Source organism: Salmo trutta, chromosome 12 (genome assembly GCF_901001165.1).
Source record: "Salmo trutta chromosome 12, fSalTru1.1, whole genome shotgun sequence".
Taxonomy (NCBI): Eukaryota; Metazoa; Chordata; class Actinopteri; order Salmoniformes; family Salmonidae; genus Salmo; species Salmo trutta.
The window spans coordinates 32,076,736-32,098,696 of record NC_042968.1 but is presented as its reverse complement, the minus strand read 5'-3'; the positions used below and the strand labels follow the sequence as shown (position 1 = coordinate 32,098,696).

Here is a 21,961-nt window from a genome sequence, read left to right as displayed (position 1 = left end):
TTCCTGACAAACCATTCACATGGAAATACCACCTTCACAGCTACTAATGGGGGGGCCAGAGTGTGTGAGGGGTGGGGAGGTCGTTCGGCAGAGTGTGTGTGGGAAGGTAGGAGGGCAGAGTGTGTGTGAGGGGAAGGTGGTGGGGCAGAGTGTGTGTGTGAGGGGGAGGTGGGGGGGCAGAGTGTGTGTGTGAGGGGGGAGGTGGGGGGGAAGAGTGTGTGTGTGTGAGGGGGGAGGTGGGGTGGCAGAGTGTGTGAGGGGAAAGGTAGGGGGCCAGAGTGTGTGTAAGGGGGTATTTGGGGGGGGGATGTGTGTGAGGGGGTAGGTGGAAGCATGTTATAGGAGTGACTGAAACATGTTATAGGAGTGACTGAAACATTTTATAGGAGAGTGTGAGGAATATTATATGAGTGACTGAAACATGTTATAGGAGTGACTAAAGCATGTTATATGAGTGACTGAAACATGTTATATGAGTGACTGAAACATGTTATAGGAGTGTGTGAGGCATGTTATAGGAGTGACTGAAGCATGTTGTAGGAGTGACTGAAACATGTTATATGAGTGACTGAAACATGTTATAGGAGTGTGTGAGGCATGTTATAGGAGTGACTGAATCATGTTGTAGGAGTGACTGAAGCATGCTATAGGAGTGTCTGAAGCATCTTATAGTAATGTGTGAGCCATGTCATAGACATTGAGTCAGTGAGTCCTGGGGTCTGAGTAATGTAAGGGCTTGTGGGGGATTTCCTTCAGTTCTGATAGACTGTAACTGTATTTGTGTCTACTTCCAGTGCATCTATCTGTCTGTATCTCTCCCCTCCTCTCCCCATCCACAACCCTCCTCTCCTCTCCACTCCTCGCCCCTCGTCTCTGCCTAGCTAGCCCTCTGCAGACCTTCGTTATCCCTCTGATGTGATTCTCACTGACAAACTGGGTTAATGGAACAAATTGTAAGAATTTATTACCATAGGCCATTCCAATTGTTCAGTTCAGTGCAGCGCTGGGCTCTGCATTTGTGTGTGTGTGTGCATTGTTGTTAGATCAGGGCATTACTTACTGGTGTGTTAAAGACATTTATTTAAATCCATCAGCGTCGTTGCGTGATGCACAGATTTACTGTGGGATCCATTTGTGGAATGGCAGAAAGGGTGCACATGGGTAAAGTGCATGAAAAACTATGTCTAAGTTTCATACATAAAAATGCATTTGGTCTATTGCATTCAACAACTGCAAGTTGGTGTAGAAAAGTCATAGCATTAGGCTAGCTGTAGTCCAGTATAGCAGACTGGAGTTAAATGGTTTAAAGATAGTTCCTTTCTCAGCAAGTCCCCCTTTCCCCCTCCAAAAACAATTCTGCTGAAAAGATTTACCAACGGGCTTCACTTACTGGCTGTGGGGGATGGGAGAAAGGAGAGGGGGGGCAAGGCAGGGTCATGTGGGAAGGTGGGGGCCTCTCTCTTTCTTTTCTCTTTCTCTCTCGTAGGAAAGAAAGTGGTCGGGAGGGAGAGTCGCCAAAACCCACAGCCCTGGAGAGAGAGACGCGGAGAGGGAGAGAGATGTGGGAGGGACTGAAGCGAGAGCGCGGCCTATTGGAAGACAGGCAGAGCGCTGTGTGATGGATTGACTCAGTATGGATCGAGTTACACCATTTGCCGTGCATTAGATTGTTTTTCTGGCTGCCCACTGCAAGCTAACAGCGACCAGTTGGACTATTCGTGATTTTGTGATTGTATAGAAACTAAAAAGGATAAAACATATATACCCGATGAGGTGAGTTTATTATTTAAATCAGCAACGAGCGGCGAAAGTGCCCTTGCAAACTGAAGGGGAAAGGTTGTATTTGTTGCAAACTGAGTCGGCTTGTAGGGGTGCCCTGCACAAGTGGTGAATACTACAAAAATAGTTGTCGACCGGGCTATTTATACATCGGCTTTCTTCGTATGGGCTGCAGCCTATATAATCATAGTTTATGAAACATTGTTGTTCTGCTTGTATCTATTTTGCCCGATTTGTTCTATGTGCGCGCTCAGTGCTGAACGGAAAGCGCTCTTCTCTTATTTACGTTTTCCCTCTGGTTTTAAAGTTAATAGTAAAGGGGGTGGGGAATGAAGGTACGAGGGGACTGTAGCGCTATTTGATCACGGTTGAGCTTTGAAGATCAGTGAGCATTGAGCCGGGCCCAAGGACGCAGAGAGAGAGAGAGAGAGGAGTCCGCGACTCTGAATTAATGTCCGCGGTCCGCGACTGGAAAAGAGAAGTGTGGAGACCATATGGCCCTGGGAATAAGGAATTATATACGTTTATAACTCCACCAAATGGAATTATTATAATGGATGAACGTTATAGAGAATATAGCCTTCATTGGGGTTGGAAGGAGATCTGCAATACGCTTTCATGAATCATTTTGGGACCACAAGGTAGGATATTAGTGTTCATAATAAACCGTTTGAAAAGTGCGTAAAATGGGTTTGTTAAAATATATTTTCTTCTAATTGGGCATTGGACTTTCTGTTAATTATCTAAACTACATTTGTTTGGCTGTAGTTTTCGTCCTATAGAGATTGGTATAGAATTCAAAATAGATTTCAGATAACAGCACTTTATTGTTGGAGTGAATAAAGTAATAGCGTAATTAGTTTGTTGTCCTCTCATGGATAGATAAGCAGATAAACATCATTATATTTACACAGAATAAAATAGTTCACTATTGTTCTAATACTGTGGCGCAGATAAGATAAGATGGAAGAGCCCTGATTGTTGATTTAAAGCGCGGGGGAGAAAAGCGTTTCTCACATTGTGTTGTGGGGGGTCGTAACGGTGTATAGGCATGTAAGCAATGGGAATAATATGTAAACTTTCACATTCTCACACAGTGGACTTTGGTACCGATCAACAGAACATGACCAGCGAAATTGCACCTTCATTGTGATTGTGAAACGAGATATTTTATTAGTTATTGGCGTTAGGTTGGATAGGTAGGCGACTACCTATACGTGCTTTCCAATGGTTCATTTCATTTGTTGTTAGATTGTATTTTAGTAAGATACACGTCTAAACATGTTGGTAAATAGGGATGGTTGATTAGCCTAAATAAAACCGTGTTTCCTGTGAACTAATCAGCCTTCGTTCCGTCCGCCGTGGCAGGGAGCTTTTAGCGAATGCGCCCGCCGCCGAGCCCATCCCTGGATCCATGCATTAGCGGAGCAATCAATTCTCTCCTCTCCCCATTACTGGTGTGTCACTCCTCTGCTCTCCCTCACGTCTTTGTTGTCTTTCGCATTTCATGTGGAGTGTAAAGGTTAGCACAGATCAATGTTGAATGCGTTCCCTCCCAGCCGGGACAATAGGTGTTGTGGAGCCGGGATGTGGCTTGGGTCCACCGGCACTAGAAAGCCTGCCCTGTCCGCTAGGGTAAATAGCCAGATTGTCCTGCAGCTCTGGATCCCTGAACATCTGTGTTCTAATCCAGTGATAGGATGAATGGGTTAAGGTTAGGGGGAGTTGGGGTGCGGTAGTGTAGGGGTTAACGCGGGAGAATGAACGAATCGGCGCAATAGAGTCAGCTAATTGAATGACAGCCGTGGAAGGACTGTGTCGGGAAGAGAAGTTATTCAAGTCAATATTCACACGCTGTATGTAGTGTTTAGGAGGGCCATGCCTCGTTTAGTTAGACAAAGGCTTTTGGTAAAATGAGCAAATAGTTGATACCATTTTGATTATTATGCGACATACATAATATCACAAGAACTAGATGTTTTTGTGACAGAAATTATATGGAAAGTTGAATATAATTGTAAACCCTTGTTTTAAGGGTAACAGTAATCCAGTAAAATGATCCCCCAGTATCCAGGCTCAAACCCAGCAATATATCAATATATTCAGGAATATGTAGGTACTGAATTAGCATATAGCAGCAACTTGAACAGTTGACTTACATTATGTGATTTACAGTAAACACATATATTCAGTATATGGCCCACGCTGGAATCTAACCCACTCTGGTGTTGCCAGTACCAAACCCACTCTGGTGTTGCCAGTACCAAACCCACTCTGGTGTTGCCAGTACCAAACCCACTCTGGTGTTGCCAGTACCAAACCCACTCTGGTGTTGGTTGCGCCAGTACCAAACCCACTCTGGTGTTGCCAGTACCAAACCCACTCTGGTGTTGCCAGTACCAAACCAACTCTGGTGTTGCCAGTACCGAACCCACTCTTGTGTTGCCAGTACCAAACCCACTCTGGTGTTGCCAGTACCAAACCCACTCTGGTGTTGCCAGTACCAAACCCACTCTGGTGCTGCGAGACTCAAACACACTCTGGTGTTTCCCTACAAAGTAATATTGTGCTGAATATGAAATTAACCAACTTTAACTTCTTTAATCAGGTTTGTTAACTCCACTACTACTAACCCTAACCACCAGAGAGTTGGGTCAGTGAAGGGTCACTACTACTAACCCTAACCACCAGCGAGTTGGACAGTGAAGGGCCACTACTACTAACCCTAACCACCAGCGAGTTGGACAGTGAAGGGCCACTACTACTAACCCTAACCACCAGCGAGTTGGACAGTGAAGGGTCACTACTACTAACCCTAACCACCAGCGAGTTGGACAGTGAAGGGCCACTACTACTAACCCCAGAGAGTTGGGTCAGTGAAGGGCCACTACTACTAACCCTAACCCCCAGTGAGGGGCCACTACTACTAACCCCCAGAGTGTTGGGCCAGTGAAGGGCCACTACTACTAACCCCCAGAGAGTTGGGTCAGTGAAGGGCCACTACAACTAACCCTAACCACCAGTGAGTTGGGCAAGTGAGGGACCACTACTACTAACCCTAACCACCAAAGTGTTGGACAGTGAAGGGCCACTACTACTAACCCTAACCAGCAGAGAGTTTGGTCAGTAAAGGGCCACTACTACTAACCCTAACCACCAGAGTGTTGGGCAAGTGAGGGGCCACTACTACTAACCCTAACCCCCAGAGAGTTGGGCAGTGAAGGGCCACTACTACTAACCCCCAGAGAGTTGGGTCAGTGAAGGGCCACTACTACTAACCCCCAGAGAGTTGGGTCAGTGAGGGGCCACTACTACTAACCCCCAGAGAGTTGGGCTAGTAAAGGGCCACTACTACTAACCCTAACCACCAGAGAGTTGGGTCAGTGAGGGGCCACAACTACTAACCCTAACCCCCAGAGAGTTGGGTCAGTGAAGGGCCACTACTACTAACCCCCAGAGAGTTGGGCCAGTGAAGGGCCACTACTACTAACCCCCAGAGAGTTGGGTCAGTGAAGGGCCACTACTACTAACCCCCAGAGAGTTGGACAGTGAAGGGCCACTACTACTAACCCCCAGAGAGTTGGGTCAGTGAAGGGCCACTACTACTAACCCTAATCACCAAAGAGTTGGACAGTGAGGGGCCACTACTACTAACCCTAACCCCCAGAGAGTTGGGTCAGTGAGGGGCCACTACTACTAACCCTAACCACCAGAGAGTTGGACAGTGAAGGGCCACTACTACTAACCCCCAGAGAGTTGGGCAGTGAAGGGCCACTACTACTAACCCTAACCCCCAGAGAGCTGGGTCAGTAAAGGGCCACTACTACTAACCCTAACCACCAGAGAGTTGGGTCAGTAAAGGGCCACTACTACTAACCCTAACCACCAGAGTGTTGGGCACGTGAGGGGCCACTACTACTAACCCTAACCACCAGAGAGTTGGGCAGTGAAGGGCCACTACTACTAACCCCAAGAGAGTTGGGCAGTGAAGTGCCACTACTACTAACCCTAACCACCAGAGAGTTGGGTCAGTAAAGGGCCACTACTACTAACCCTAACCACCAGAGTGTTGGGCACGTGAGGGGCCACTACTACTAACCCTAACCCCCAGAGAGTTGGGTCTGTGAGGGGCAAGTCTACTAACCCTAACCCCAGAGAGTTGGGCCAGTGAATGGACAAGTCTACTAACCCCCAGAGAGTTGGGCAGGTAAAGGGCCACTACTACTAACCCTAACCACCAGAGAGTTGGACAGTGAAGGGCCACTACTACTAACCCCCAGAGAGTTGGGTCAGTGAAGGGCCACTACTACTAACCCTAACCCCCAGAGAGTTGGGTCAGTGAGGGGCCACTACTACTAACCCTAACCCCCAGAGAGTTGGGTCTATGAGGGGCCACTACTACTAACACTAACCCCCAGATAGTTGGGTCAGTGAGGGGCCACTACTACTAAACCTAACCCCCAGAGAGTTGAACAGTGAAACCCACTACAACTAATCCCCAGAGAGTTGTGCAAGTGAGGTACCACTACTACTAACCCTAACCACCAGAGAGTTGGACAGTTAAGGGCCACTACTACTAACCCCCAGAGAGTTGGGCAGCGAAGGGCCACTACTACTAACCCCCAGAGAGTTGGGCAGTGAAGGGCCACTACTACTAACTCTAACCCCCAGAGAGTTGGGCCAGTAAAGGGCCACTACTACTAACCCTAACCACCAGAGTGTTGGGCCAGTGAAGGGCTACTACTACTAACCCCCAGAGAGTTGGGCCAGTGAAGTGCCACTACTACTAACCCTAACCACCAGAGAGTTGGACAGTGAAGGGCCACTACTACTAACCCTAACCACCAGAGAGTTGGACAGTAAGGGGCCACTACTACTAACCCTAACCACCAGAGAGTTGGGTCAGTGAGGGGCCACTACTACTAAACCTAACCACCAGAGAGTTGGGTCAGTGAGGGGCCACTACTACTAACCCTAACCGCCAGAGAGTTGGGTCAGTGAAGGGCCACTACTACTAACCCTAACCACCAGTGAGTTGGGTCAGTGAAGGGCCACTACTACTAACCCTAACCACCAGAGAGTTGGACAGTGAAGGGCCACTACTACTAACCCTAACCACCAGAGAGTTGGGTCAGTGAAGGGCCACTACTACTAACCCTAAACACCAGAGAGTTGGGTCAGTGAAGGGCCACTGCTACTAACCCTAACCACCAGAGAGTTCGACAGTGAAGGGCCACTACTACTAACCCTAACCACCAGAGAGTTGGACAGTGAGGGGCCACTACTACTAACCCTAACCACCAGAGAGTTGGACAGTGAAGAGCCACTACTACTAACCCTAACCACCAGTGAGTTGGACAGTGAAGGGCCACTACTACTAACCCCAGAGAGTTGGGTCAGTGAAGGGCCACTACTACTAACCCTAACCCCCAGTGAGGGGCCACTACTACTAACCCCCAGAGTGTTGGGCCAGTGAAGGGCCACTACTACTAACCCTAACCCCCAGAGAGTTGGGACAGTGAAGGGCCACTACTACTAACCCCCAGAGAGTTGGACAGTGAAGGGCCACTACTACTAACCCTAACCACCAGAGAGTTGGGTCAGTGAAGGGCCACTACTACTAACCCTAACCACCAGAGAGTTGGGTCAGTGAAGGGCCACTACTACTAACCCTAACCCCCAGTGAGGGGCCACTACTACTAACCCCCAGAGTGTTGGGCCAGTGAAGGGCCACCACTTCTAACCCTAACCACCAGAGAGTTGGACAGTGAGGGGCCACTACTACTAACCCTAACCGCCAGAGAGTTGGGTCAGTGAAGGGCCACTACTACTAACCCTAACCACCAGAGATTTGGACAGTGAAGATCCACTTCTAACAACCGTAACCAGCAGAGAGTTGGGTCAGTGAAGGGCCACTACTTTTAACCCCCAGAGAGTTGGGCCAGTGAAGGGCCACTACTACTAACCCTAACCACCAGAGAGTTGGGTCAGTGAAGGGCCACTACTTTTAACCCCCAGAGAGTTGGGCCAGTGAAGGGCCACCACTTCTAACCCTAACCACCAGAGAGTTGGACAGTGAAGGGCCACTACTACTAACCCTAACAACCAGAGAGTTGGACAGTGAGGGGCCACTACTACTAACCCTAACCACCATAGAGTTGGACAGTGAGGGGCCACTACTACTAACCCTAACCCCCAGAGAGTTGGGACAGTGATGGGCCACTACTACTAACCCCCAGAGAGTTGGACAGTGAAGGGCCATGACTATTAACCCTAACCCCCAGAGAGTTGGGTCAGTGAGGGGCCACTACTACTAACCCTAACCGCCAGAGAGTTGGGTCAGTGAAGGGCCACTACTACTAACCCTAACCACCAGTGAGTTGGGTCAGTGAAGGGCCACTACTACTAACCCTAACCACCAGAGAGTTGGACAGTGAAGGGCCACTACTACTAACCCTAACCACCAGAGAGTTGGGTCAGTGAAGGGCCACTACTACTAACCCTAAACACCAGAGAGTTGGGTCAGTGAAGGGCCACTGCTACTAACCCTAACCACCAGAGAGTTCGACAGTGAAGGGCCACTACTACTAACCCTAACCACCAGAGAGTTGGACAGTGAGGGGCCACTACTACTAACCCTAACCACCAGAGAGTTGGACAGTGAAGAGCCACTACTACTAACCCTAACCACCAGTGAGTTGGACAGTGAAGGGCCACTACTACTAACCCCAGAGAGTTGGGTCAGTGAAGGGCCACTACTACTAACCCTAACCCCCAGTGAGGGGCCACTACTACTAACCCCCAGAGTGTTGGGCCAGTGAAGGGCCACTACTACTAACCCTAACCCCCAGAGAGTTGGGACAGTGAAGGGCCACTACTACTAACCCCCAGAGAGTTGGACAGTGAAGGGCCACTACTACTAACCCTAACCACCAGAGAGTTGGGTCAGTGAAGGGCCACTACTACTAACCCTAACCACCAGAGAGTTGGGTCAGTGAAGGGCCACTACTACTAACCCTAACCCCCAGTGAGGGGCCACTACTACTAACCCCCAGAGTGTTGGGCCAGTGAAGGGCCACCACTTCTAACCCTAACCACCAGAGAGTTGGACAGTGAGGGGCCACTACTACTAACCCTAACCGCCAGAGAGTTGGGTCAGTGAAGGGCCACTACTACTAACCCTAACCACCAGAGATTTGGACAGTGAAGATCCACTTCTAACAACCGTAACCAGCAGAGAGTTGGGTCAGTGAAGGGCCACTACTTTTAACCCCCAGAGAGTTGGGCCAGTGAAGGGCCACTACTACTAACCCTAACCACCAGAGAGTTGGGTCAGTGAAGGGCCACTACTTTTAACCCCCAGAGAGTTGGGCCAGTGAAGGGCCACCACTTCTAACCCTAACCACCAGAGAGTTGGACAGTGAAGGGCCACTACTACTAACCCTAACAACCAGAGAGTTGGACAGTGAGGGGCCACTACTACTAACCCTAACCACCATAGAGTTGGACAGTGAGGGGCCACTACTACTAACCCTAACCCCCAGAGAGTTGGGACAGTGATGGGCCACTACTACTAACCCCCAGAGAGTTGGACAGTGAAGGGCCATGACTATTAACCCCCACAGAGTTGGGCTAGTAAAGGTCCACCACTTCTAACCCTAAACACCAGAGAGTTGGACAGTGAAGGGCCACTACTACTAACCCTAACCACCAGAGAGTTGGGTCAGTGAAGGGCCACTACTACTAACCCTAACCCCCAGTGAGGGGCCACTACTACTAACCCCCAGAGTGTTGGGCCAGTGAAGGGCCACCACTTCTAACCCTAACCACCAGAGAGTTGGACAGTGAGGGGCCACTACTACTAACCCTAACCGCCAGAGAGTTGGGTCAGTGAAGGGCCACTACTACTAACCCTAACCACCAGAGAGTTGGACAGTGAAGATCCACTTCTAACAACCGTAACCAGCAGAGAGTTGGGTCAGTGAAGGGCCACTACTTTTAACCCCCAGAGAGTTGGGCCAGTGAAGGGCCACTACTACTAACCCTAACCACCAGAGAGTTGGGTCAGTGAAGGGCCACTACTTTTAACCCCCAGAGAGTTGGGCCAGTGAAGGGCCACCACTTCTAACCCTAACCACCAGAGAGTTGGACAGTGAAGGGCCACTACTACTAACCCTAACATCCAGAGAGTTGGACAGTGAGGGGCCACTACTACTAACCCTAACCACCATAGAGTTGGACAGTGAGGGGCCACTACTACTAACCCTAACCCCCAGAGAGTTGGGACAGTGATGGGCCACTACTACTAACCCCCAGAGAGTTGGACAGTGAAGGGCCATGACTATTAACCCCCACAGAGTTGGGCTAGTAAAGGTCCACCACTTCTAACCCTAAACACCAGAGAGTTGGACAGTGAAGGGCCACTACTACTAACCCTAACCCCCAGAGAGTTGGGTCAGTGAGGGGCCACTACTACTAACTCCCACAGAGTTGGGCCAGTAAAGGGCCACTACTTCTAACCCTAACCACCAGAGAGTTGGACAGTGAACGGCCACTACTACTAACCCTAACCACCAGAGAGTTGGACAGTGAAGGGCCACTACTACTAACCTTAACCACCAGAGAGTTGGACAGTGAAGGGCCACTGCTGCTATCCCTAACCACCAGAGAGTTGGACAGTGAAGGGCCACTACTACTAACCCTAACCACCAGAGAGTTGGACAGTGAAGGGCCACTACTTCTAACCCTAACCACCAGAGAGTTGGTCAGTGAAGAGCCACTACTACTAACCCTAACCACCAGAGAGTTGGGTCAGTGAAGGGCCACTACTACTAACCCCCAGAGAGTTGGGCCAGTGAAGGGCCACTACTTCTAACCCCCAGAGAGTTGGGACAGTGAAGGGCCACTACTACTAACCCCAGAGAGTTGGGCCAGTGAAGGGCCACTACTTCTAACCCCCAGAGAGTTGGGACAGTGAGGGGCCACTACTACTAACCCCCAGAGAATTGGGACAGTGAAGGGCCACTACTACTAACCACCAGAGAGTTGGGACAGTGAAGGGCCACTACTACTAACCCACAGAGAGTTGGGCCAGTGAAGGGCCATTTCTACTAACCCTAACCACCAGAGAGTTGGGTCAGTGAAGGGCCACTACTACTAACCCACAGAGAGTTTGGCCAGTGAAGGGCCACTACTTCTAACCCCCAGAGAGTTGGACAGTGTTAGGGGCGGTTGCTCCATTGTACAGCCCATCCCAAAGCCTCTATTGTTCCCGTCACACCTGTAGCTCTGGCCTTTGTACTTCACTACAGCTGAACTACCATAGAGCCTCCTCTTACAATCCCCCTCTTACCAAGGTATATGGAAAGAGAGAGTAAAGGAGGGAAGGAGAGAGACAACTGTCTTTCTCCTCTTATACCCCTCTACACACGAAGTGAAAGGGGGAGGAAAGGAGGGAAGTAGAGAGGAGGGAGGGATGGTGTGAGGTGGCACAGCCTTCTTTCTCTGCCAACTCTCTGTAGCAACAAGTCAGGCTCTTCAGATGTAATCCTCAGTAAATACTGAGATGACTGGCTCATGTTGTTATTGAAGTGAAGGAGAGGGAGCAGTAATGGTTTCTCTAGTCTGCTCTGATGGAGGTCTGCTAATCGTCTGGCTGCTCGGTCACAAACTGATTACTTTCCCAAAGCCCTGATGAGGACAACAAAGTTATTTAGTACATCCAATTTGGCATGGCTGCACACACACATGCACGCACGTAGGCAAGCACACACACATACACACACATACACATTGGGACACAAGTTGGGACAATTCGATGGTCCCCACAAGGAAAAAAATATATTTTAGGCTTAGAGGTTAGGTTTAGGATTAGAATTATGGTTTTGGATTAGGGTTAAGTGTTTAAAGGTTAGGTTAAAGGTTAGGGAAAATTGTATTTTTAATGGGAATCAATTGTTAGGTCCCCACAAGTATAGTAAAACAAGTGTGTGTGTGTGTGTGTGTGTGTGTGTGTGTGTGTGTGTGTGTGTGTGTGTGTGTGTGTGTGTAACATAGGGCTGGGTGACATACAGAGTTGCCCCTGGAGCGGCATCTATTGTTCAGTGGTGTTCTATTCACCCTGGTCATACTGATGGAGGGGTATTTACAACAACACACAGGGTGGGGTCGTGGGGGTTACATTACTGCACTCTTATTGTGTACCACACTTGATTGGGCCAATTCCTCCACAGCCCCTATTGTACTGACCTGCAGGAGAGGAGACTGCTCTGGTGTTGTTTCTACAGGCAGAATGGGAACAGCGGGAGGGGAGGGAGAATCGAAAGAGAGAGGGAGGGGAGGGAGAGAGAGAGAGAATAGAAAGAGAGAGGGGAGGGGAGAGAGAATAGAAAGATGGATGGACATGGACAGAGAAAACGAGAGAGAGAGAAATAACTATACATACACTGTGTCCAACAATCACAGAAGCTGGACTAAATATACAGTACCAGTCAAAAGTTTGGACACACCTACTCATTCATCGTTTTTCTTTATTTTTACTATTTTCTACATTGTAGAATAATAAATATATTTTAGCAAAGTAGCCACCCTTTGCCTTGATGAAAGCTTTGCACACTCTTGACATTCTCTCAACCAGCTTCACCTGGAAAGCTTTTCCAACAGTCTTGAAGGAGTTCACACATATGCTGAGCACTTGTTTCCTTCACTCTGCGGTCCAACTCATCCCAAACTCTCTCAATTGGGTTGAGGTTGGGGGATTGTGGAGGGCAGGTCATCTGATGCAGCACTCCATCACTCTCATTGGTCAAATAGCCCTTACACAGCCTGTAAGTGTGTTGGGTCATTATCCTGTTGAAAAACAAATGATAGTCCCACTAAGAGCAAACCAGATGGGATGGCGTATCGCTGCAGAATTCTGTGTAAGCCATGCTGGTTAAGTGTGCCTTGAATTATAAATAAATCACTGACAGTGTCACCAGCAAAGCACCCCCACACCATCACACCTCCTCCATGCTTCACGGTGGGATCTATACATGCAGAGATCATCCGTTCACCTACTCTGCTTCTCACAAAGACACGGTGGTTGGAACCAAAAATCTCAAATTTGGACTAATCAGACCAAAGGACAGATTTCCACCAGTCTAATATCCATTGCTCGTGTTTCTTGGCCCAAGCAAGTCTCTTATTATTATTGGTGTCCTTTAGTAGTGGTTTCTTTGCACCAATTCGACCATGAAGGCCTGATTCACGCAGTCTCCTCTGAACAGTTGATGTTGAGATGTGTCTGTTACTTGAACTCTGTGAAGCATTTATTTGGGCTGCAATCTGAGGCTGGTAACTCTAATGAACTTATCCTCTGCAACAGTTTCATCATAGCGCTTGATGGTTTTTGCAACTGCACACTATACTTACACACACACACCCTCCTCTTGGTGTTTAAACAGCGTGAGTCTGAGCCAACAACATCAGCAGTGGGAGAGTGATTGTAGGATACTGAAAAGCCTGTAATAACAGACAGAGAGAGGAGAGAGAGAAGGAGGGGGAAGGCTGAACAGGACAGAGTTGCGTGACTAGCTCTATTCCTTTTCAGGGCCTGTCGAGCCCCCCCCCCCCCCCCCCAAACACACACACACACACACACAAACACACTGCAGGGTAGGAATAGGATAGTGAATAGGGAACATGCTAGGTTGGCCTCAGATTGAGGGTAATTTTAGCAGGCTGTCAAAAATGCCATGTCCCCCTTCCTCTCCCTTTGTTCTGTTTTACATTAGAGCTGCCCAGGAAAAACTTTTACTCCACCGCTAGGCATCATGGGAAGTTACAGCCCAAGTGTTCCACAATAACAGAGAGAGAGAGAGTCTTGAAAGAAAAGAAAGAGAGAGAAAAAGAGAAAGGATAGGGAATGAAGGAAGGGAGAAAAAGAGAGTTAGAAAGAAGAAAGAAAGGAAAAGAAATGTTAAAAATCATCCTTAACAAGGGAGATTAATGATTTACCTGTGAATAAATAATTAACCTGTGAAAGGAGCCTTGTTGTATCTTGAGGCAGCCCTGGGGCAGTATAGTAATGCTCTATAACAGTGGTTCTTAACCTGGGTTCGATCGAACCCCAGGGGTTCGGTGAGTCAGTCTCAGGGGTTCGGCGGAGGTCAAGACACACACCCGACTCATATGATTCGTGATGACACGCCCCGCTTGGCCATCATTGGCTGCAGGTGATCACGCAACATCGCTTGGCCTATCTGTGCTGCAGGGAATTTGGCGCGCTCAGTAGTCGAATTGTGACTATCGTGATGGTACGTCGTGTGATTTCTTTCTTAATATTTTAATCCCTTCATACTAACTATGTCGAGCAAAAAAAGAAAGTGGTCGGACGAATATGTACAATATGGATTCACATGTATAACGGAACGTGATGAGAGTCAGTGTCCTAACTGCATGATTTGCAATGCCAAGTTGAGCAATTCTAGTCTAGCACCGGCAAAACTAAGAGAACACTTCCTTAAGCTGCATGGAGATGGACAATACAAGAACACAACGCTCGCTGAATTCAAGGTGAAGAGAGCCATTTTTCCAATTAAGAAGGGTTCGGTGAATGCGCATATGAAACTGGTGGGGGTCAGTACCTCCAACAAGGTTAAGAACCACTGCTCTATAATGTTCATATCATTTTCCCAGGGTTTATACTTTTTTTGATTGTATCTGTATTCATTGTTTTCTTCTTAGATATTTAATTATCAGTTGTTGTCTCGAGAACCATTTGGAAACAAGACGTTTTCTCTAGGACAACTTTTTGGAATTGATTTGAAGGTCTGGATTGTAGGGAGAGTAACAGCAGCAGCGGGGATATTGCCAGATTTGGGCAATTAAGCTAGCATGCTAGCTGTTCTGGTAGACTTCCAGTTATTGCACTAATACTAGTTAGCAATGACTGGTGAAACTAAAGTGCATTCAGAAACTATTCACAGCCCTAGACTTTTTCCACATTTTGTTGTTTTACAGCCTGAATTTAAAATGTGTTAATTTGAGATTTGGTGTCACTAATCTACACACAATAAATACACCATAATGTCAAAGTGGAGTTATGTTTTTAGAAATGTTTACAAATTAATTCAAACTGAAAAGCTGAAATGTCTTTAGTCAATAAGTATTCAACTCTTTTGTTAAGGCAAGCCTAAATAATGTGCTCAACAAGTCACATAATAAGTTGCATGGACTCACTCTGTGTGCAATAATAGTGTTTAACTGACTACCCCATCTCTGTACCCCACACATACAATCAGGGGAGCAACTTTGGTTTTAGAAGTGGGGGGACATACCTTGTTTTTTAAAATGTTTTTTTTATCCAGTCAGATAAACACTCCAAACAGCCTACCTGACCGCTCAGAGGCGTCCACATGGTCCTAGAGCACACCGGATCACATTCCAATGATAACGGGGGGAGGGACAAAAATGCAATTTCAAAATGTGGAGGGGACATGTTCCCCCCGTCCCCAGTGAAAGATGCGCACCTTCATACAATTATAGGTAAGGTCCCTCAGTCGAGCAGTGATTTTCAAGCACAGATTCAACCACAAAGACCAGGGAAGGAAACTGCTCAGGGATTTCACCATGAGGCCAATGGTGACTTTAACCCTTTCACACGTACCATCACACGGGGTGTGATCGTTCTACAGTGGTCCCTGAAGCGTACGATCACACCCCGTGTGATTAGAACACTCATTTAGAACGGCCAGTTTCGAATGACGCAACAAACAACATTTGAGCTGGCCACACCTTTTTCAGAAACTATTTACACAAACACAGTCCTTACAAAGTTATGTCCAGAATGTGAGCAGTTTATTTTTGGATGCAATGTTCAGATATTCACAGAAGTATCTATAGCATAACACAATCATCCTAACCGGAAAAATGTAGGCTACATTTGTCCTAGCGCTGAGGAAAGATTGACGCAACACAAGCGGTCATATTTTCTAACTCTCGGCTGACATAAACTACACTATGAATTAGCTAATAGCAATTACTATGTACAATTAATCACATCACGGGTGAGCTCACCGTTGATCAAAATAATTGAGTAAAACACTTTCTAGAAATCGAAAGTAATCCGACGATTAGTTTCAGCGCGCAGCCATGCTTTTTTACCTCACAGAAACCGAAGATAATAAGAGAAGACAAGATGAGTTGTTGAAGGGGTGTGGTCTACCATCATTCACATCCCACATTCACTTCCTGAAGTTCTCAAAAAATGAGTGAACCCTTACTCACCTCATTTTGTTATAGCATCTTTGGTCCGACAGACGATCAAGTGAAACCCAGAATGCATTGTATGTCAACAAACATGGCTCCATACACAAAGCTGGAATTAGCTTAGCTCATCATAATCAGTACAACCTTCAAAACATTATTTTACACACCTACTATGCGCCCTTTACAATTTATGCAAAAATCGGAACGCATGATTTATCACGGGTAATTGAAAAACGTAAATAAAATAGTAAATATATCAATAATACCACAGAAAACATTTTCTGATAGTGATTTATTGATACAAATTGCGTGTTTAGGCAGTCAATCACGGTAACCTCTCACTCCCACTCTGAGCCATTCAGAGTTGTTGTTTATGTAACAATCACATCCTGGAATGGAGAGAACGTTCGAACATCACGTGCATAAAAAAACTCACGCTGGGGCGACCGTTAGAGATATTTGGAACTCACGCGTGAAAGGGTTAAAACAGTTACAGTGTTTAAAATGTCTGTGAAATGAGATAACGGGGATGGTTACTCCACAATACTAACATAAATGATAGAATGAAAAGATGGAAGCCTGTGCAGAATAGGCAGTAAGGCACTTAAAATAATACTGCAAAAGATTTGGCAAAGAAATCAACTTTTTGTCCTGAATACAAAGTGTTATGTTTGGAGCAAATCCAACACATCACTAAGTACCACTCTTCATATTTTTAAGCATGGTGGTGGCTGCATCATGTTATGGGTATGCTTGTCATCAGTAAGGACTAGGGAGTTTTTTAGGATAAGAAGAAATGGAATAGAACTAAGCACCAGCAAAATCATAGAGGAAAACTTGATTCAGTCTGTTTTCCAACAGACACTGGGAGACAAATTCACCTTTTAGCAGGACAATTACCTAAAACACAAGACCAAATATACACTGGAGTTGCTTACCAAGATGATATTACATTTTGCTAAGTGACCGTGTTACAGTTTTGACCTAAATCGGCTTGAAAATCTATGGCAAAACTTGAAAATATCGGTCTAGCAATGATCAAGAACTACCTTGATCATTTTTTAAAAGAATTATGGGCAAATATTGTACAATCCAGGTGAGCAAAGCTCTTCGAGATTTACCCAGGAAGACTCACACCTGTAATCACTGCCAAATGTGATTCTAACATGTGTTGACTTCGAGGGTTGAATACTTAGTGGTTTATTTTCCATATATAGATTGATTTGTTATTGAATTTTCTTCCATTTTGTCATCACAGAGTATTTTGTGTAGATCATTGAAATAGAAAAGAAAATTAAATCCATTTTAATCCCACTTTGTAACACAACAAAATTTGGAAAAAGTTAAGGGGTGTGGATAGTTTCTGAAGGCACTGTACCTTCAACTTCCTTCAAACTGCATGCAGACATACAAGTTGTACCCATGAGCTCATCTGACTCTGGGTAAGTAGAAAAAGGTCTTAATTGCCAATATCTCACATTACCCCTTTAAGTAGCTAAAGCAGCATGTCCCCATGTAGTTGTCTCTACTTTTCTCTCTTTCTCCACTATATCAATTCCTCTTCTCCACTGATTAGGGTGAGGGATGAAATTCCTGACAGTTGCATATCAGTGAATCGTTCGGTATAGATCTGTGAATCGTTCAATATAGATTATATGAATTGTTCAGTATGGATCAGTGAATCATGTGTGTATGGGATATCCTGTAGCCAGCCTCATCGATGTGTGTTAGATCATCAGAGAGATCTTTCTGCTCTGATTGGTGAAACATCAGAACTCTAATTTCTCCACTAAAACCACTAATTGAAGAGAAGAGCAGATCTGCTCTGCCAGCTGGCACTGGGCTGGTTCATCCCAGCAGTAGTGCCTGTGTACCTCCATAGTGGCTGGTGATGCATCACTGCCAGTCATACTGCTTGGTTTGACTCTCTCTGTCTCTCTGTCTCTCTCTGTCTCTGTCATCACCACAGTGATATAGCCCTCCTCAGGCCACTTTAACAGCCAGATAGATACCATAGATCTAAGGCTGTGTGTATTCAGCCAGCTAACAGTATTAGACAGGGAGAGTAGATTTAGCCTGCAGTGTGTTGTTTGTTCCATCCGATCCCCCCGCAGACATCCTCATTCTCATTGGTCATCTGTGCTGCTCTAATGATGACGTCTAATATTCCTTAGATATAATATAAGACATAAAGATATAATATAATGTTCCATAGGTAAACTGCAGTGGTGTGTTAACCTATAGAGGCTGGTGTAGTTAGTATAATAGTTCATATAGGTGAACATGTATATAAGCCTCGTGAGGCATACATCCTGACTGGATCAATCAGATACTAATGGGCTGGCCAGACAGACACACCGGCTGCTGCCAGCTAGCTCTGAAGCAGGTGGACCTTGGGCTAATTGAAAACGTGTCAATACTGGTTTGTGTGTGTGTGGCCGTGTGTGCGTGCGTGTGCACAAAGAGATGACGTGCTCATCAGTGGTACTCTGGGATACTCTGCTTGTGTGCACACTTTTGTGTGTGTGTGTGTGTGTGTCTCAGTGTGCTGCTGGCTAATCCATCTCCCTGTGTGTGTGTGTGTGTGTGTGTGTGTGTGTGTGTGTGTGTGTGTGTGTGTGTGTGTGTGTGTGTGTGTGTGTGTGTGTGTGTGTGTGTGTGTGTGTGTGTGTGTGTGTGTAGTGGTAAATTGTGTATATCCGTTCAGACTGTCCACATGAATAATTTGTTTGTCTTATAAATATTTGACTGGACGTTCATTAATATGCACATACGACGTCTCTAAAGGGCTGCTGCCACTCTCTCTCTCTGGCTGACTCGTGACAGTACACACACACACACACACACACACACACACACACACACACACACACACACACACGCAGGTACTGCTCATGTCATAAATGATCTCAACTTGAAACCACTAAACATTCAATCATGTGATCTACAACAGACCCTGGTACAACAGACCCTGGTACAACAGACCCTGGTACAATAGACCCTGGTACAATAGACCCTGGTACAACAGACCCTGGTACAACAGACCCTGGTACAATAGACCCTGGTACAATAGACCCTGGTACAACAGACCCTGGTACAACAGACCCTGGTACAATAGACCCTGGTACAATAGACCCTGGTACAACAGACCCTGGTACAACAGACCCTGGTACAACAGACCCTGGTACAACAGACCCTGGTACAATAGACCCTGGTACAATAGACCCTGGTACAACAGACCCTGGTACAATAGACCCTGGTACAATAGACCCTGGTACAACAGACCCTGGTACAATAGACCCTGGTACAACAGACCCTGGTACAACAGACCCTGGTACAATAGACCCTGGTACAATAGACCCTGGTACAATAGACCCTGGTACAACAGACCCTGGTACAATAGACCCTGGTACAACAGACCCTGGTACAACAGACCATGGTACAATAGACCCTGGTACAACAGACCCTGGTACAATAGACCCTGGTACAACAGACCCTGGTACAATAGACCCTGGTACAACAGACCCTGGTACAATAGACCCTGGTACAATAGTCCCTGGTACAACAGACCCTGGTACAACAGACCCTGGTACAATAGACCCTGGTCCAATAGACCCTGATACAATAGACCCTGGTACAACAGACCCTGGTACAATAGACCCTGGTACAACAGACCCTGGTACAATAGACCCTGGTACAATAGACCCTGGTACAATAGACCCTGGTACAATAGTCCCTGGTACAACAGACCCTGGTACAACAGACCCTGGTACAATAGACCCTGGTACAATAGACCCTGGTACAACAGACCCTGGTACAACAGACCCTGGTACAATAGTCCCTGGTACAACAGACCCTGGTACAATAGACCCTGGTACAATAGACCCTGGTACAACAGACCCTGGTACAACAGACCCTGGTACAACAGACCCTGGTACAATAGACCCTGGTACAACAGACCCTGGTACAATAGACCCTGGTACAATAGACCCTGGTACAACAGACCCTGGTACAACAGACCCTGGTACAATAGACCCTGGTACAACAGACCCTGGTACAACAGACCCTGGTACAATAGACCCTGGTACAATAGACCCTGGTAAAAACAGTTTACATGTAAAAGGGGTTCAGAGAGAGAGAATGAGAGAGAAATGGAGTGTGTGTGTGTGTGAGAGAGAGAGATATAGAGAGCGATTACAGAAAATGACAGAGAAAAATATTATTTTCTTTGGCGATTTAGAATATACAGGTATTTGGTGTCAATACTGAAATCTGTTAGTTCTGGACTTTCCTGACCATGTGTGTATTTTTGTATTTCATGACTGATCGTCTCTGTGTTTCCAGGTAACATCTTATTGGGTGAGAACCAGGCAGGAAGGAGTGGTCTCAGACCAAAAGCAGCAACAGTCATGGTTTGGAGAGCAGGCCTTCTGCTCAGCATACTGCTAGCTACAGCCACACACACCCTGTCTGCCAGCTTCCCAGAGGACAGTATACCCCTGGACATTGTTGATGCACACTGTGAGTACACACACGCTGCACGTACACACGCTGCACGTACACACACACTCAGGTTAGTCTCACTCACAAGACAGCAGCATCATGTCTCAGTACAATTTAATTTCCAATCAACTTTTATGCTGCACCCTGTTGTCATGAATTATGTGTCCCATTGTCCTGCATGTATCAGTGAATAGTATATTGATGGTGTACTGTAAGGTCTTCGTGGTAATGTATATCAGTAAATAGTGTATTGATGGTGTACTGTAAGGTCTTCGTGGTAATGTGTATCAGTGAATAGTGTATTGATGGTGTACTGTAAGGTCTTCGTGGTAATGTGTATCAGTGAATAGTGTATTGATGGTGTACTGTAAGGTCTTCATGGTAATGTGTATCAGTGAATAGTGTATTGATGGTGTACTGTAAGGTCTTCATGGTAATGTGTATCAGTGAATAGTGTATTGATGGTGTACTGTAATGTCTTCATGGTAATGTGTATCAGTGAATAGTGTATTGATGGTGTACTGTAAGGTCTTCGTGGTAATGTGTATCAGTGAATAGTGTATTGATGGTGTACTGTAAGGTCTTCATGGTAATGTGTATCAGTGAATAGTGTATTGATGGTGTACTGTAAGGTCTTCATGGTAATGTATATCAGTGAATAGTGTATTGATGGTGTACTGTAATGTCTTCGTGGTAATGTGTATCAGTGAATAGTGTATTGATGGTGTACTGTAAGGTCTTCGTGGTAATGTGTATCAGTGAATAGTGTATTGATGGTGTACTGTAAGGTCTTCGTGGTAATGTGTATCAGTGAATAGTGTATTGATGGTGTACTGTAAGGTCTTCATGGTAATGTGTATCAGTGAATAGTGTATTGATGGTGTACTGTAAGGTCTTCGTGGTAATGTGTATCAGTGAATAGTGTATTGATGGTGTACTGTAAGGTCTTTCGTGGTAATGTGTATCAGTGAATAGTGTATTGATGGTGTACTGTAAGGTCTTCATGGTAATGTGTATCAGTGAATAGTGTATTGATGGTGTACTGTAAGGTCTTCATGGTAATGTGTATCAGTGAATAGTGTATTGATGGTGTACTGTAAGGTCTTCATGGTAATGTGTATCAGTGAATAGTGTATTGATGGTGTACTGTAAGGTCTTCGTGGTAATGTGTATCAGTGAATAGTGTATTGATGGTGTACTGTAAGGTCTTCATGGTAATGTGTATCAGTGAATAGTGTATTGATGGTGTACTGTAATGTCTTCGTGGTAATGTGTATCAGTGAATAGTGTATTGATGGTGTACTGTAAGGTCTTCATGGTAATGTGTATCAGTGAATAGTGTATTGATGGTGTACTGTAAGGTCTTCATGGTAATGTGTATCAGTGAATAGTGTATTGATGGTGTACTGTAATGTCATCGTGGTAATGT

General features: G+C 46.2%; 2 protein-coding genes across 5 annotated transcripts in view; both read left to right on the top strand.

The window, feature by feature from the left end:
• The first annotated feature begins 1,552 nt into the window (after nucleotides 1–1,552).
• Nucleotides 1,553–21,961, top strand: part of LOC115203360 (semaphorin-6D-like) — a 55,914-nt gene continuing 35,505 nt past the window's right edge. For 2 of the 4 annotated variants that reach the window (XM_029767995.1, XM_029767993.1), the window contains exons 1-2: nucleotides 1,553–1,773; nucleotides 20,374–20,550. In XM_029767995.1, the coding sequence (XP_029623855.1) occupies nucleotides 20,439–20,550 (112 nt within the window). In that variant the 5' untranslated portion in view covers nucleotides 1,553–1,773; nucleotides 20,374–20,438. Of the gene's footprint in view, nucleotides 1,774–1,971; nucleotides 2,421–20,373; nucleotides 20,551–21,961 lie in introns of those variants that run through there. The other 2 variants (XM_029767996.1, XM_029767994.1) reach the window with 2 other exon arrangements.
• LOC115204760 (salivary glue protein Sgs-3-like) lies at nucleotides 18,973–20,352 on the top strand (the record flags this gene model as incomplete). The annotated part of the gene is made up of 1 exon (XM_029770468.1): nucleotides 18,973–20,352. A coding segment is annotated over one exon (1,326 nt), but the record flags the coding sequence as incomplete, so codon positions are not given.